The 17,629-nt window shown below is 44.1% G+C and overlaps 1 protein-coding gene across 1 annotated transcript in view; it reads left to right on the forward strand.

Annotated features, from left to right (window-relative positions):
* Positions 1 to 17,629, forward strand: part of Dym (dymeclin) — a 269,849-nt gene that overhangs the window by 225,822 nt on the left and 26,398 nt on the right. The window contains exon 16 of the mRNA XM_028783225.1: positions 6,427 to 6,540. Within this exon, the coding sequence (XP_028639058.1) occupies positions 6,427 to 6,540 (114 nt within the window). The remainder of the gene's footprint in view (positions 1 to 6,426; positions 6,541 to 17,629) is intronic.

The raw sequence follows: 17,629 nt of genomic DNA on the forward strand, positions 1-17,629 counted from the left end.
CTTGTGCATAGGTTTCACTTAACAGACTTCTGTCCTGCTTTCTCATTATTGACCCCTATTCGGCAATTGTGGGAACTGTGTTGTGCTGTATATTAACCCACCAGAGTAGACGAACAGTGACACCCTGCATAGTGACTTTGGGAACAGCCAGGGCTACAGAGTGAGACCCTGTCCCAGTGGCTCAGTAATAAAACATACACACTGCTCTTCTAGAGGACCTAAGTTCTATTCCCAAGCCCGATGTCAGGAACCTTACTGCTTAGAGTATAGCTCCAGGAGGCTCTGGCGTCTTTGATGTGCACATGCGTGAGCTCAGATACAAGAAGTGCTCGAGATGAAAGATGTAAGGTAGATTCTTGAGCCAAACATTTCAGACAAAAATCATAGCTCAGTACTAGCAAAGTATCTTAGTTAGGCTTTCTGTTGCTGTGAAGAGACACCATGACAACACTAACCCTTATAAAGGAAAACATTTCAGTGGGTCTGGCTTACCGTTTCAGAGGGCTAGTTCATCATCATGACAGGAAGCATGGTGCTATGCAGGCAGACATGGTATAGAGAAGGAGCTGAGAGTTCTACATCTAGATTGGCAGGCAGCAACAGGAGACTGCCACACTAGGTCTAGCTTTAGCATATGAGACCTGAAAGCACACCTCCACAGGGACACACTTTCTCCAACAAGGCTGCCCCACATAATAGTGCCACCCTCTATGGAGTAAGCATTCAAATGTGGTTTTCTATGGGGACGTTCCTATTCAAACTACCACACAAAGATCTTTTTAAAAAAAAAAAAAATGGTTCTGGAGTCTTTCATGTACTTACATACAGACACATACATAATTAAGACTAATAAAAATAAATCTTAGAAAAAAAAACTAGCACTTCTTTTGATTCTTGGGAGAGTGGCTAGTTTGTAAGAACGAATGTTTGCCTGACTGAGACGTCTGGGTCCTTTGACCCTTGCCTGCCCTGGGAAAGCTGCTCATGGCTGTAAACTTGTGCTGGGAGTGACCATTCACTGATTTCACAACAGGTGGTTGGACATGATTGTTAGTTGTGTGAGCTGATGGGAACCACACTACCTGTCATAGGCATCACCACTGAAGTTACTAATGCAACCAAAAGTCTAAACAGGTAGTAGAAAAACCCACTCCGTATCTTCTGGATTATTTGTTTTACAATCTTTACTAATACTGAATTCTGATTTTGTCTGAAATATTGGCTTAACAACCTACATTTCATCTTTTATCTCAACCATTTCCTATTTTAAAAACTAAGCTTATCTGGGCATGTTGACATATAACTGTAATCTCAGTACTCCAAAGCCGAGACAAGGGCCCTCAAGGTGTCTTGGTACATAAAGACGTTTACCACATGGGCCTGGAGGGCCGACTTCGGTTTCTAGAACCCACACACTCTACAAAGTTGTCCTCTAACCTCCATCCACATACTGTATCATGTGTGCCACAACACACATCATACACACACACAGGTGTAGTGGGCGGTAGAGGCGGGGGTTTAATCGAAAGAAAGAAACAAAATAACTGAGGATTGCAGCTCTAGGTCGGTTTAGGATGCATCATGAGACCCTGGTCTTTGGTTGGTTTGTTTTGAAAACATACTTGTTGGCAGAGCACTTGCCTAATGTACGGGAAGAAAGACCGTGCTTGGTCCCTAGTGCCAGGGCAGGGGATTTTAGTCACCCAAGCATGAGCTTCATTTGTCACCTGAGAATTGGTGGAGATTTAGTGACACTAGAAGGGGTGTCCCAGCTCCAGCTGCACCTGACACTCTGTCCGCTCACGGCTCTGTCATCTGTAGGAAAAGACTTTGTCAGCCTCATAGAGTCGCTGTGGGCATTAGATAAACAGTAGAGAGAGACTGCAGGCTTTGTGATCGGCTCCGCAGACGTTTACTTCCTCTCTCCTGATGAAGCAGAAATTATACTTAAAGATCGTTAACTTTAAACGTGCAAGCAAGATGCAGTTTTTTTACAATAAATAAGCAATAAATAAGTAAATGAAATTTACTTGCCACCAGAGCCACGTGACTACCCTGCCATTCTCCTGGTGAAAGGGGAATTATTCAGTGGCTTAAGGCCAGACAGTGTAGGCCACAGAGGGAACAAAACAGACCTGTCATCCTCATCTCTGTATTTGGTTAAGTGATGTGTGAGAACTCATGCTTCAGTTGGCCTCTTGTGTCTCTGGAATATGAGTGCCATAGCTTCCACTTAGCTTTGATTGTGAGCATTTTGCTGTCTTGGTCAGCGGTCCTCCCCTAAGTTGCACCAGTATTCCTTAAGATCATGGGAGGGCATATTAGAGCTTCATTTCTTCATCTGAAAAGACAGAAACTTCATCTTACTGGTGGTATTGACAGTGGGCTGGCATGACTTGGTCGTACAGCTCTTCCTTGATAGTATGCCAAGACAGTGTGCCAAGGGGAACGGCCAGACTCTGGGCAGTCTGAGGGAAGGAAGGAGAACCTCAGGACACAGGACTTGGCAGACTTACCCCCTTTATACTCCCATGTGCTGTGTTACATTGTATTTTACTGGTCTAGTGGCTAGAGATGTCCCTCAGTAGAAGACCTCTTGATTAGACTATGCAAAACCTGAATTCCACCACAAAAAGAGGAGGAGAGGAAGGAAGGAGGAAGGAAAATAAACCAAGAAAGAAAGGGAAAAGAAAAATGGAAGGAAGGAAAGAAAGAAAAAATAATTGTGTTCCTATAGGATTTTAATTCAATTAAGGAAATCTTTGGAAAATGTCATACTTATCCCTCAAGTTGAGAGAAATACAGTAAGATCAGCACATGTGACAAAGAACAATGCAAAATTGGCTCCTTCTAGAGCAGATGCCATCTTGTGAAGTAAGGGTGAAACTCCCACGAAATCTCACGAGAAGTGGGTCCATCAGTCTGAGTGGGAAGGTTTCTGTTTGGTGCTCTGGATTAAGCAATGAGTCTGCTGGGTGTGGTGGCACATACTGTTGATTCCAGCACCCAGGATAGCCAGGGCTATACAGTAGACACTGCTATAAATCAGTCAATCAATCCAGGACAGCCAGAGCTATAGAGAGAAACCCTGTCTCTAAGTAAACAGATAAGTAGATAGATAGATAGATAGATACATAAATGGATCGATGGATGAATAAAATTAACATAGTAAGTGTCTTTCTAGGAATTCTATTTTGCTTGCAGTTGATGTAAAGCCTTTGTGATTACCAAGAATGATGATATCCAGTTACCCAGGTCTTTTCCTTCAATAATACCTTAATGAGCACCAAAAAGTAATTCTTTAAAATCTAGCTCTTTTGTCTTTGCTCACAATTGTTAATTGTGTTTTGTATTACACTGAGGATACATATGGTGGGCATGCCACAGTGAATGTAAATTAGATGATAGCTCACTGGAGTCAGCTCTCTCCTTCCATGATACGGGTTTCCGAGTAGGTCACCAGGCTTAGCAGTGAGCACCTTTCCCCACTGAGCCACCTCCACGTCCTGTGCGTGTATTTTTACCCTCACTGTATGCTGTGCTAGATGGATTGCTCAGTGGATAAGAGCACCGGCTGCTCTTGCAGAGTTCAGTTCCCAACACTGGTAGTTCATAGCCGTCTTGCAGCTGCAGCTCCAAGGAATCAGATGCCTTCTTCTGTCCTCCTTGGGCATCAGGCAAGCATGTGGTGCACGGACATGCATGCAAGCAAAACATGCACACAGAATTTTTAAAAGAAATCTCTTATTAGCTAATTCTGCATGTAGTATGTTACATCATTTATAAACAAATAGAACCTATTGCAGGTATATACTATTTTTATAAACTTGTACTCACATTTAGTCAGTAAAGTTTGAGACCCTCTGGCCTAGCTTCTGGTGAACTGTCAGAAGCACCTGGGACATCAGTTGGAGAGTCCCTGACCAGGCCCAGGGTCAGTATTTCATGAAGCTTCATGGTTGCTTCTGCCGATCTCATGTGTTTGAAAGCCACTCCATGTCTGCCAAGCATCATCCAGCCTTTAGTAAATGTTCAGAACTGTAAAGCTCAGCTATCCATTCAGAGTTTTAGTCATAAACTAATTCATCTAAATGGTTTTGACCAAAGAAATTAATTTTAATTAATTTTTCAATTTGTGAGGCTAAATCACAAGGAACTGCCAATATTTATAAATTTTTTAACCATTTTGTATATCTTTGTTGCATATTTTATTTTTAATTTATTATTGTTGTGTGTATCAGGTGTATGTGTGTACCTGCATGACACTTTTAGATGGGTCCCAGGGATTGAATGTAGATCAAAGGCTGTTCCTTTATCAGCTCTGCCCTCTTACCAACCCTTCTGTATATTTTAAAGTAGGATTCTAGCAGACCTTTGGTAATGCGTTTTCTCCTTGTGTTGTACCTATCTTCAGCTCTTAGTCGCTATGCTATATAGTAAAACCCTTCATGTGCCATGGACACTGTGAACAGAGCCTCAATCCCACAGTCCCCAAAATCCTGAAATTGTACTTAACACATATGAAAAGCCAACCTACTGTGGGCAAAATAAGCAATTAGTAAAGTTGCTGGCTTCCTTGTGATCGCTTCTTGCATGAGCTGAGAGGTGCACACTTGCCAATAGCCAGAGTAGTGTCTTTTTCCCAGAGTGAAAATATTCCTGTGGCATTTGCACAGCGTAACTGTCTACTAAAACACTTAAGAGAAACACCAGTACTCTTCAAGAGTAAGTACTTATGAGAGATATTTCAAAGAAAACATGTAAATATTTTCAAAATTTTGTGTTACATGTGAAATAGAAGCCATGGAGGAAGCAAAAAAGGGGGGGGAGTTCAACATTTTAAAATCTTTTACATTTTTTGGGGGGAACTGGTTCTCTCCCTCCACCGTGTGGGTCTCAGAGATGGGACTCAAATCATCTGACATGGTGACAAGAGCCTGTACCTGCTGAGCTTTCTCAGCCAGATGTTCAGCCTTTGGAAACAAATGTTTACATTTTTGCATGTCTGACTAAAAGCACTGTTACCCTTCTGAGTGAACAGGTCAGCAGTCTTGCTGCTCTGTAACACTGTGGCTTTAATAGCACCTCCCTGGGAGCCTCGGATGCCATTCTGTATGGTTTGCTGGACTGCTTGGTTGGCATGGGTTCTGCAGAACTTGAGCTTGAGACCGGGACTTCATATAAGCTATCCAGCATTCTAATGCTTAAACTACATCTCCAGCTTTGCTGCCAGCTGGCCTTGTGTTTATTTCAGTGTGTATGTTTATGTTTCTGTGTGCACATGCACATGTGTGGAGACCCAGGGTGACCTCTACACCACCCTTCAAGGACAACACAGCACCTTTCTTCCTTCCTTTGTTTTTCTTTTCTTTTCTTTTCTGAGACTGAGTTTCTCAGTGACCTGGCATTCACCAAGTACAGTAGGCTGGCTGGCCAGCAAGCACCAGGAATCCTCTTGCCTCTGATTCCCTAGCATTGGGGTTATAAGCATGGACCACCACATCTGGATTTCTTATGTGAGTCCCACAAACTAAACTCTGGTCCTCATAGTTGCAAGACAAACTTCACCCACATAAGACCCCCCTACCCCACTACCTTTAATTTCCAATTATAAATTTTCAGTGATCTGGACTGGAGCTATATGTTAGCATTTTACTGCATAGCTCAGGCTATATGGTGACACCAAACAGAAGCTTGCTGTTGATATCCTTGGTGACTGCGGTTAGGAATGCTACAAATGAATTCAAATCATAGATAATTCCCAAATACATTTTAGCCATTAAAATTATTTTCCTGTACGACTTTTTCTGGGGTTTCTTATCAAGCTTGGAAATTGACACACTGAAGATTCTGCCTTCCTTTCCCATCTGCTACAGCACTCCTCTAAAATGAGCAACAAGCAGAACACAGGACAGCATGGGGGGTAGCTGGACCCTGATTCAGGGCAGACACATGGTTGCCATCAACCCTGTAGAGAGGACAATGGCTAGGAGGTCAGATAAAGCGAAGTCCAGGTCCCTTAAAAGTGGAAGTAGGAAGGCTTGACTTTAGGTGAGAAGGGCTTCACTGAAAATCCATTTCCGGCAACTTCGTGGTTCAGTGTTTGCCTTTTGTATTACGCCTATAATCCTGGCTGCTTGGGAGGCTGAGGTAGGAGGACTATAAAAAAAAAATTGATAAACAATAACTTCCAGGCAGGGAAGATGGCTCCGAGGTTGAGCACTGGCTGCTCTTGCAGAGGCCCTGGGTTCAGTTTCCAACACCCACATGCCACTAAGAACCACATGTAACTCCAGTTCCTGGACCTCTGATGCCGTCTTCTGACCTCCGTGGACAACAGGGATACATATGATGCACATACATACATGCAGGCAAATCCCATAAAATACAGTCAATAAATCTGTGTTAATGACTCTTTCTTTGCAGGTGATCTCCTTCTTTAGCTCAAGACTGCTACAAGCTGGAGCTGAGCTGTCAGTGGAAAGGGTCTTGGAAATCATTAAACAAGGCGTTGTGGCGCTGCCCAAAGACAGACTGAAGGTAAGCCAGCTGAAGAACTGTCCATGATACTGGCTGTGGGTCACTTGAGGCACATACATCTCAGCCTCCAGCAGCCATTACTGAGACTCATGCTGCTTACCAGTGCTCATATGTCAGAATATGTAAATATTCCCTCTGCTGTATCCTGATACCAAAACCACAGTTCGTAAGAGAATAATCAGATATGCGTTTACATCGCTGTACACCCCACGAGTAAGCCCTGCACACCCCACAAGCAACTCATAGTTAACAGGTGTATTTTTAATTCAGTCAAACAAATTATACAGACATCACAAAAGGCTAATGGGAAGGCAGCAGTGATGGTGGTACCAATACTACGGTGCCTGATGTTTGTGAGTGCCTCCCTGTGTCATACTGGGACTTCAGCATCTAAGTGTACCACCTCACTCAACACCCTTCTAAAGCAGCTGGTGTTAACAGCTGAAGTCGTCAGGTGAAGAGACTAGTATGGAAAGATTCATTTAGCTAGAGCATTCCAACCAGGAAGTGCCTGAGTCAGACCCAGGCAGTCTGGCTCCAAAGCGCTAGCTTGTGGTCCGTCCACTGCTTACTGTACGCCTTTATACAGTAATGGAAAGAAAAGTACTTTACGGAAAAGGGGGAGATACTGCATGTCAAGAAAATACTTCACATTTGAATGGCAGAGGTGCTCCTGAAGTGGCTGAAAGTCCCTGGCCCTGTCCTGAACTCTTAGGGCAGTGGTTCTGCTGGAGTGACCTTAGCCATAAAATGATTTTTGTTGCTGCTCCATAGCTATCATCTTACTGCTGTTGTGACTTATAATGTAAATTCTGTGCTTCCTGATGGTCTTAGGCAACCCTGTGAAAGAGTCGTTTGACACTACACACCCCACAGAGTATCATGACCACAGGCCGAGAAGCATTGTCTCAAGGTGCAGATGTTTTATACACCAAAGAAGATAATTTATTTCTCAGTACATGGCAAAGAACATTGTGATATCTGTAGGCCAGAAGCAAGGCATTGCTACATGCTGCAAGTACATGTAGCTGTAGCAAGGAAGAGTGTTGCTCAGGAGGGTAGAATTTAAACACAGTTGCCCATCCAGTCGTCAACAGTGTCTTAAAAACAAATCTGAGAAAGGCGTTTTCAGCTCGGCATCCCTGGCCCCCTCTCTAGTCTGCTGGGCCACAGAGGAGAGCAAGATCCTTGCATTCCCCAGACAGACAGGCAGATAGACACACACACACACACAGAGAGAGAGAGAGAGAGAGAGAGAGAGAGAGAGAGAGAGAGAGAGAGAGAGAGCGAGCTAGCTTTAAGTCAGCTTCTTGTTACTGTAACAAAATGCCTAAAGTAATCAACTGACAAAAAGAGATTTGTTGTAGTCGTTTCAGCCTGTGGATCAGTTGGCTCTGTCTCTTTGTGCTTTTGTGTTAATCATGAGACAGCGTGTGATGACAGAGGCTCGTGACAGAACTAAGTTTTGTGCCTCATTCAAAGCCAGGGAACAGAAGAAGAAACACCTGGGACTACAGTGTCCCCCAGTAACCTGAAAACCTACCCAATCCCTCTCAGTGCTTTCCATTTGCTCAGCTGCTCCACAAGCAGGACACCAAGCCCTTAGTATGGGGCCCTCTGAGAACATTCTGTATCCACACTGTAGCTCCTGTCTTGCAGTAGGTGGCAGAGGTTGTCGGTGGCAGCCAGAGATGCTGAAGTTTGCAGCAGCTCCTTGAGAGCTCTGGATCACTTCAGTGCCTCTCAAGAAGTCCTATGTACTTGGGTAGCTTCTGTTTACCCTACCAAACCTGTCAAGAGAAGTAAAACTCATGATTTTAGTAGATACTGACTTAATATAAAGAACTCAAAATCTCAAAAAAGCCTGAGGGGGCGCAATGAAGGGAAACCACAGAAACTGCAAGGCTGTTCCCACCAGTGACCTAGTTTGCCTGGAACATCAAAGTGGGGGTGCAGGAGCAGCTGGCAAGGCTTCAGCTGAAGCCTTGACACTGGACCTGGGTTTCCTGTGCCCTTCAGAGTATACACATACCACCTTCATTGCCACAGCCTAAGGCTAATTCCTGCAGAGCCCTGCTGGGAAATGCCATACCAGGCTCTCAGTCACTGCCCGACTGCATAGAATGAAAGGGAAAGGGAGCGTGTTCAGTGACACCCCCCCCACACACACACACACAGTGCAGCACAAGGTCTGTCTAAAGACGCTGCAACTCATCCTGAGAAGCAGCAAGGCCGCTCCCTGCACTGTGTGTAAGAGGCAGAAGGAGCAGCATGAGCCTGCTCAGACAGCTGCAGACTCTGCTGGGAGTTACATCAATCCAGGGAGGCAAGGAGCAGGCTGGGGTCTCTAGTGCAGAAGGAGAGGACACAGTTACAGTTGCGTACCCTCCCATCACCAGTAAGGCTTCTTCTGTCTCCTTCATCGTGTTGGTTGAATGTGTCCTTTAAACAAAGTCCAAGGTAAGTAAATGAATAGCAAGAGAGGTGCTAGTCCTTTTATTTGATTTTTTTTTTACTGTACTTTTTACTTGACACAGTAAATGTACATACTTACATTTTAGTGCAAGTGTTCATGTGTGGGATCAGATCAGGGTAGTGGCGTATCTGTCACCTCAGACATTGGCTATTTGTTCTAGGAGCATTCACAAATTGTCTCTACAAGCTGATAGGAAGTGTTCACTTAGTCCCAACTGTAGTAATTCTCCTCTGCTAAACATGGCTCGCCCAGTATTTCCATCACCCATCGTCCTCCCACACACCCTTGCTGGGCTCTGGTAAGCACTGTTCTACACTCTCTGCTTCTCAGAGACAGATCAGTGCTGTACTTCCATGTATTAGTAAAAACAGCCGATGCTTGTCTTTGTGTGGCTTACTTCTGTCTTCCAGCCACGTTGCTGTAGATGGCAGCATTGTTTACAGTTGAGTAATGCTCCACTGTGTATGTGTACCGCATTTCCTTAGCCAGTCGCTCATCCACAGCCTCTGGGTTGATTCTACTCGTGACTATCATAAAGAGTGAGGCAGGGAAGTGCACGTGACTATTTTAGATGTCTACCTGTGGTGGTTTGAATAGGAGTGGCCTCCGTAGACTCAAGTGTTTGAATGCTGGGCCCATGGGGAGTGACACTATTAGGAGGTGTGGCCTTGTTGGAGTAAGCATGTGACTGTGGGGACTTTTAGGGTCTCATGCTCATGCTAGGCCTAGTGGGGCAGTCTCTCCTGCTCCCGTGGATCAAGATGTAGAGTTCTCAGCTCCTCCTCTAGCACCATGTCTGCCTGCATGCCGCCATGTTTCCTGTTGTGACAATAATGGACTAAACCTCGGAAACTATAAGCCAGCTCTAATTAAGTGTTTTTCTTTATAAGATTTACAGTGGTCATGGTGTCTCTTCACAGCAATAAAACCCTAACTAAAACAATACCAATACTAGGATTGTCGGATGTCTTGGTTAGGGTTTCTGCTGCTGATAAATCACCGTTACCAAAAGCACCTTGGAGAAAGGGTTTATTTCTTTTTACAGCTTGTAATCCATCATCCAGGGAGGTCTAGTCAGGAACCTGGACCCTGGAAGCAGAAGATGATCCAGAAGCCATGGAGGAGTGCTCCTTGCTGGCTTGCTACTCCTACCTTGCTTCGCCTGCTTTCTTAATTACCCCGAAACACCAGTCTAGGAATGGCCTCACCCACAGTGAACTGGGCCCTCCTACATCACTCAGTGAGAACCACGCCACAGGCTTACCCACAAGCCAGTTCTATGGAGGCATTTTCTCAATTGAGAGTCCCTCTTCCCAGCTGACTTTAGCCTGTGTCAGGTTGACATAAAAGTGACCAGAACACTGAAATCTATTTCTAGTTTTCCTAGTACAGTCTCTATACTAATTTTTTCCATGCTGTGCCAGTTTTTTTAATCTTTGACACTGTTTCTCAAAATTCTGGCAAATGTAACTTGTCAATAAACTTTAGAACTTAAATTCTACAATAATAGTAATGCTGTAAGGTACTTTCCTGACTGTTTCTATAGCAATGAACTGTTCCTGTTGTCACCACAGCCTTCTAGATGACATAGCTAAGACCTCAAGACACTCAGTAATGTTTGAATGCAAAGCTGAGCCCACCTACATGGTTCACCAAAGCAGCCTTTCTCCAGGCAACGTTTCACTCTGTGCTAGCCTGGGCCCTGGGTCATTATGGTTTCCGAACTTGTCCGTTAGGATTAGTCTGAGATCATATTTAGCATTATGTTAGTAAGCCCAAATGTGAGCCAAAGAAGCAGTTACAGCAAAGAGATGTAAATCACATGAAATGAGGAGGAGAGGATGTGAAACCTGAGGAAGAGAGGATCCCGGGAGATACCATGAGCAGCCACTGCGAGGCTTATGTCACAGAAGAATCAGGCACACAATCAGTGGGGTAGGAATTGGCCAAGAGAGCTTTTGTTCACTTTAAGGTGTGTCTTACATACCTGCAGCAAAGTCTGGGAGCACATGAGAGCATCATGTGACCCGAGGGCTCGAATCCATGGCAAAGGAGAGCTCAGTTTAAAGAAGTCCTGTGGGAGCTTGGCAGGGCGGCTCCATGGGCAAACTGCTTGCTGCACACGTGTAAAGATCCACAGCACCCGTAGGAAAGGCTGAGCTCAGAGAGAAATCTGCAACCCCGGTGCTGGGGTAGTGAAGACAAGTGGATCCCCAGAGCCCATTGGTTAGCTACTCTGACCAAGTTCCTGAACTCCAGATTCAACAAGAGACCCTGTCTCACAAGTTAAGGTGGAGGGGCTGGGGGCGTGCTCATTGGATAGATGTGAGGATAGGCGTTCCAGGCTCCAAGACCTGTATAAATGTTGGGTGGTGTGGTACCTAACTGTAACTGCAGCATTCACAAAGTGTCAATACAGTAAGTATCCTTAGAGCAAGCTGGCTGCTAGCCTAGCTGTAAGCTCTGGGGTCAGCTGAGAGACCCTGCTTCAGGAGTAAGACAGAGAGCAGAAGAGCAAGACTCCTGATGCCAACACCACATGTGTGTATGTGACACGCATATATATACGCACGCATGCACACGCAGCCACAAAGTCTTATGATGGAGGCCTGCCCAGAATCATACCAAAGATTTCTTGTGATTCTTGGAGTTCAGAAGTCTGTCTTTTCTGCTTCCATGCTAAGTTTTGTAGAGCAGTGCCCTGTTCCCAGCAGATAAAGTCTGAAGTTCCTCTGGGATTCGGGACAGCTCAGGAACCCTACGGCTCCTTGCCCAGCCTTCTTCCTCCCCACTCCCCTTGCTCCAGGCAACTCTGCAGTGTGTCCTTCCCTGGCCTCCCTTTGTGAGTTTGCTCCTTCGGATCTCATCTGCAGGTGGCATCCCATTTCTCCTCTTCTGTCATCTGGAGGTGGCATTTCTTTTATCTTGGCCTTTTTCTTACTCAGATCCTGAACATTCCTTCAAGGCCCTGTTGAATTTCAAAGGATGCATGAAGATTTTCCTTTTATTCTTGTATCCATGTATGTCTCAGTAAAATGCCCAGAGCACTTTATTCCCGTTGTTTTGTCCTCTTCTGCCCTGTCTTAGGTGTTTCACTAATGTGTTTCCCTCCAACCAGTAGCTGATCTGCAGCCCCAGCTGCCTGGCTCAGTCCATAAAATGGGTGGAGGAGTGAGCTGCCCATGTTACCTACTCTGTGCAGGAAGTGGGGGGCTGTTCCCATCTAGGAGTTGAGGAGTCAAAAATTCTGTACCTTTAGATATTCTTTTCAAAATTGTATTCTGCCATCTTCTAGAATCTTAATGCCTGTAACTGCCTCTCCCTGTCCTTGGCTCTGTTCTAGACACGATGGCTACAGTGGGGGACAAAACAAATAACCCCTGCTCACATAGAGCAGGTCTGGCTGACAGAGGAACCCACCACTGGGCTACATTTGCTAAGGCTGACTTTGTAGTTCACTCTGTAGGTTTTTAGTTCGGTGCTGATGTTTCTTATTTTTGCCCAGATTTCTCTAGCTTTGGCCAGTGAACTCCTGGGGTTGATTTCCTTGTCCTTTGCCACACCCCACCTTGTTCTCAGTACTCCTTGGCTCTTTGGAATGCTGCAAATTAGTCTTGTATCTTCTGTGCCCCAGGCTCCAGACCAAGCTGGGAGCTTTAGCTATATTTTGCCAGAACTTTACCTCCTCCCTCTCTTCCATCAACAACTAACTCATTGGGCTCTGCCTCTGCCCTGCCCAGGCACCTTTCTTGTTTGTCTCTTCTTGGTGTGCCTCGGCGCCTGTCTTTCACCTTACCTTTGCTAGCTGTGTCCTTGATCCCTTCTGACACAGACTGCAATGCCTGATCTGTTTTCTTGTTCCTTTAATAAACACTCTTTGCCCAAGAACCCTTCCATGGGCCATAGAAAATAGTGAAGCTTGACCTATAACATTGACCTTAGACCAAAATGAATTGCAGAGTGCAGGCCACAATATGTGGATGTATTGTCTTTCTATTGTACTGTACTTAAGAATAAATGATTCTTTAAGACAGTCACATATACATGGAAATGCAGCCTTTTATGGTTATAGCCAATAGAGAAATTAGTTGCTCTCTGGGGGTTTCAGAGAAGTTAACCCTTGTTTAGAGTAATATACTATTAAGGCCAAGGTCACAAGTAAATCCTTTAAGTCAGACAAGTAGTTTTGTTCTGGAACATAGCAAAAAAAAAAAAAAAAAAAAAAATGTACCCCTGGGCTCAGCTTGCCTTGCACTCTGTGGTTATAGAGGTTGGAAGATGGATGGTTCCGTTTAAAAACAGAAAACAAAACAATCCATCACCTGCACTAGAGGAGAAGCTGAAGTTACATTTACTCGCAAGTAGTGAGTCATGCTCTGTTGATCTAAATGAGAACCTGTCATTACCACAGATGCTACTCAGAACAAGGGCTGCTTAGCTTTAGAGCCAAGGCTCCCTCCATTGTTTTAATCATTCTTAGGGGAGCTGAGTGTTTATAATAAAACAAATCACCTAAAACCTTGAGAGTTCAATGCAGTTCACGGGATACTGCAGTATCTGAAGTTGATTGAAAAGGCTGTGTGCATTGAATAGTCTTGGTATACCACCTAAACATGATCAGAATCATTCGGGGCAGTTTGTTCATATATGTATAATACAATATTGGCGTACATGTGATAGGTTTGTAGGAATAGATTTTAAATTGGAAATACTATTTTAATAAATATACTTCTATGGAAATGCAAATAATGTCTACATGGTGGTTTATCATAAATATTAAGCATTAAATTTCAGGTTTTTTTACTACCTTAGACTAAAAGAATCATATGAGCTTAACGTTTTGACATTTTTCCTTTTATTGAAAACTAAAAACTAGATATGTAGAATTATTCTTCCAGTTTTGAACAAGTAAACACAAAGATCTAGAAGCCCGTGACATAGTAACTGGCATTCAACCAAATAAGATAGTTTTCCATCAAATATAATTTGACATAGTCTTCTAAAATATTTGCATAATAGTGTGTGTGGGAATGTATACTCATTGGCTAAATCTGTCTATACAATTAAACAACTGGGCTGTTCAGAGTAAATAGTATTAACGTCAATCTAAACATTCTTTTTACTAGTGCTCCATGAGAAAGGCAGCAGAGGCTCCCTGTGGTCTCCGGACGTCTGCATAAGTGAGAGTAAAGAGCAAGCTCTGGGGTCCTGGGCTGCTTGGTTCTCTTCTAGGGTCTAGTAGACATGACTCTAGCATGTCCTTCTTTCCACAGCCACATCAATAGCTGTGACTCAGAGCTCTTGTTCTCTGTGCCCACGGCTCAGCAGGCTCCTGCTAGCTCCCATCTTGCTGGCTGGGAATAGTTTGAACAGACTGAAGGGAACAGAAGTCATCCAGCCCTGTTGTGATCACTGCCACTGCATGTGCATGAGTATATAAGGTTCCTGGATGTCCCTGTCACGGATTCAGTTAATTATCTATGTCATCGGAGGATTAAGAATGTTTCCATGGGTGGCATTTGAAAATTAGGCGATATTTTCAAGGAAAATGTAATCAGAAGATAACTTTTCTTTCAGTGCAAATAGTAAATTGTTGAATAACTTGGTAAATCATAATTAAAAGTGATAGCCAGTTCACACTAAATGAGGTTACTTTGTGGTGTGGGGAAGTGTGTGTTTGTGTGAATGTGTCATAGTGCATGTGTGGAGGTCAGAAGTCAACCTCAAGTGTCAGACCTTACCTTCTTCCTTGTTTGAGATAGATTCCTTACCGTTTGCTGATGTACACACCAAGTGAGCTGGCCCCTTGAGCTTCTCATGATTTCTCATGATTTCCATGTCTCTGCCTCCCTCCTCCCAGGAAATTAGACACATGCACTACCTCTCCAGCCTCTTCTGGGTTCTGCAGCACTGAGCTCAGTCCATCGGGCTTGTGCAGCAAGCGCTTTACCCACTGGGCCAGCTCCAGCCCAGCAATGGTTTTAAAAGCCTTCGTTTCTTAAGTGACATTTTTAGAATATTTTCATTGTTGTCATTAATTGCATAAGGAGTCTCTCTCTCTCTCTCTCTCTCTCTCTCTCTCTCTCTCTCTCTCTCTGTGTCTCTCTCTCTCTCTGTCTCTCTCTCTCTCTCTCATACATGCACAAAGTTAGATTAATTTGTCCTTCCTACAATAGATACCCATGGTGATTCTCTCTCCCTCCTGCCTACACCCATCACATCTGAAGCCTTTTCCTGTGAGCTGGGCACTGGGAAAGCAGCACTTATACTCTTGTAGGTTCTCCTTCCTGTTTCCTTGGACAGTAGACAGAACACGCCATCTCCAGGCCCTTATTAACCATTTGTACCACTTATATCCCATGATGCCCTGTGTGCAACTGTTTTCATCTCTCTTCATCCTGGATTCCCTGGTGTGTTTTCTATTTCTAACCCCATTCTGACTTCTCATTGCACAGAAGAGTCACTCACTAAATACTGCTATGTGGTCAAAAGTCAGCTTGAGAATTAAGTTACTTCTTTCAGGTATGCTGATCTGAGAATCAACCAATTAATATCCCCACAGAAAACTACTACAGTGTGTGAGCAAATAACACAAAACGTCACCCCACAAAGGAGCTGGCTGGTGAATGAAGTGGACTCCTGGAGTCTGCTGAAGTCTGCACTCATTTAGAAGAAGGGAGATGGAGGCTTTATAGTTTCCATTTCCATAGTTTTTACCCTGGAACCAAGTATCAGCCAGGTAGTCACAGCAGGGTAAGGCAGTTGCTCTTAATGAAGAACTCAGACTCTTTCCAGCCTGGGAAACTACCAAAGTCAACTTGAGAAAGCTGGATGCTGCAGAGAGAAGTAGAATCCTGAAAGGCAGCAGACGGCTCCCACATTGTATTCCTCCAAATGTCAGCCTGATTCCTGAGCAGTATGTAAGACACTGACCTAAATCAGCCATGCCAAAGGCCAGAAATCTGAGGTAAGACTAAAAAGCGCAGCCCTAGAGATCTGGAAGAATGAATATAGGCACAGACTCAGGAAGGGCTATCCCACTGGAAGACGAGAAATAGCAAGCTATGTTTTTGTCTCTCTACCCTTTTGAAAGCTTGGTCTAACTGTAGCCCGTGCCCACACAGCAGAACTAGGGAACACATGGGAAACTGGCAGCCTCTCTGGCCTGGAGAATCAGTAAGGGAAGGAACATGGGGTCCTAAACCCTAAAAATCATGGAGGAACCACAGAAGAGAAAGAGGAGTTCCTGAGACCCACAGCCACGACTAGACCTTGATCCACACCTGCAGAATCAGCTCTTAGGTCTCAGTCAAGAATGGGGAGGGCTGCCCAGAAACCAAAGCCTGCTCAAAATACGGAGATGCTCAACAACTTAACAGTAACTTTATTCAGGATACAGTCCAAATTTTTCCGACATCGAAGGAATCAAGAAAATGGAACACATTCTCTACATAAAAGAAAATCAATTAAGCTCAACCCCAAGATGAACCAGATGTTAGAACTTACAGACAAGGATTTTTGAAGTAACTACTAATAACACTTCTCCATTTTTTCACAGATAACACATGTTTTCAATGCATGAAAATTTCAGTAGAGAGATGAGTTGTCTCAGGCAAGCAATGGAAACTATACACAAATCCCAAATGGGGGAAAAACAGAGGTCTACAGATCTAGATGCTGACAGCAAGCAGTTAGGTAAGCACAGGGAATCTCATGTTGAGAAGCACTGGCATCAAAACAGTTGACAAGCAGCAACGCAGACACAGCAAACAGAGCTACACAGTCCATGGTAGCACGGGTCTGTAGGAGCAAACAAGTGGATGGTTACCTTCCCTGCTTACACGGTAACCATGGTGGCAGAGAGGCTGGGACAGACGCTTTAAAGTGCTAAACAGAAAGTGTGAACCCAGAATTCCCTGTCAGGTGAGGAGAGCTCTCAGGATAAAAGCCAACTGAAGACTCTGAGGTGAAGGAGAGTTGCTGGCAGCATGCCTGCCTGCTCTGTGATGCTAGAAGAAGTTCTTAGGGCTGAACAGATACCAGATGGGGATTCAGATTATCAAAAAAAAAGAAGACTGTTTGTAAGAAATGATAAATGTCCAGGTTACTGCAAGTTTTCCATTCATATTCTCATCCCTGTCTTCCTTCTCTTCTGGTTTCTCTTGTAGATTCTGTGTAGGTTCCTAAAAATGAAAGCACTACCACATCTTTCAAGTTGATAATGTTTGTAGATGGTCCTATATGGTTAGGAGTTTATAGTTCACATCATCTTTGTGAAGATGAAAAAGTTACAGGTCTGTTTTGTAATCTATAGCAGCCGATATGAAGTCATAAAAAAATGAATAACCCAAAGCCAACAAAAGGCAGTGAAATGGCTCAGCAAGTAAGACGCCTCACTGTGAAAGCTATAGTGACCAGCGCTCAATCCCAAGAGCCATGTGAAGATGGAAGGAGAGAGCCGCCTCAGAGCCATCCTGAGTTCCTGAACACACTAGTAATAACAGTAATGATGATGATTTTTAAAAGCCAGCCAAAAAAGTGGTATTGTAAAGAACACTTAGATATCACACTGTCGCCCCCATAAAGGAAGGAGGATAGAAATGAAGGAACAAG

The sequence above is a fragment of the Grammomys surdaster genome, unplaced genomic scaffold, assembly GCF_004785775.1.
Source record: "Grammomys surdaster isolate TR1022 unplaced genomic scaffold, NIH_TR_1.0 1036, whole genome shotgun sequence".
Classification (NCBI taxonomy): Eukaryota; Metazoa; Chordata; class Mammalia; order Rodentia; family Muridae; genus Grammomys; species Grammomys surdaster.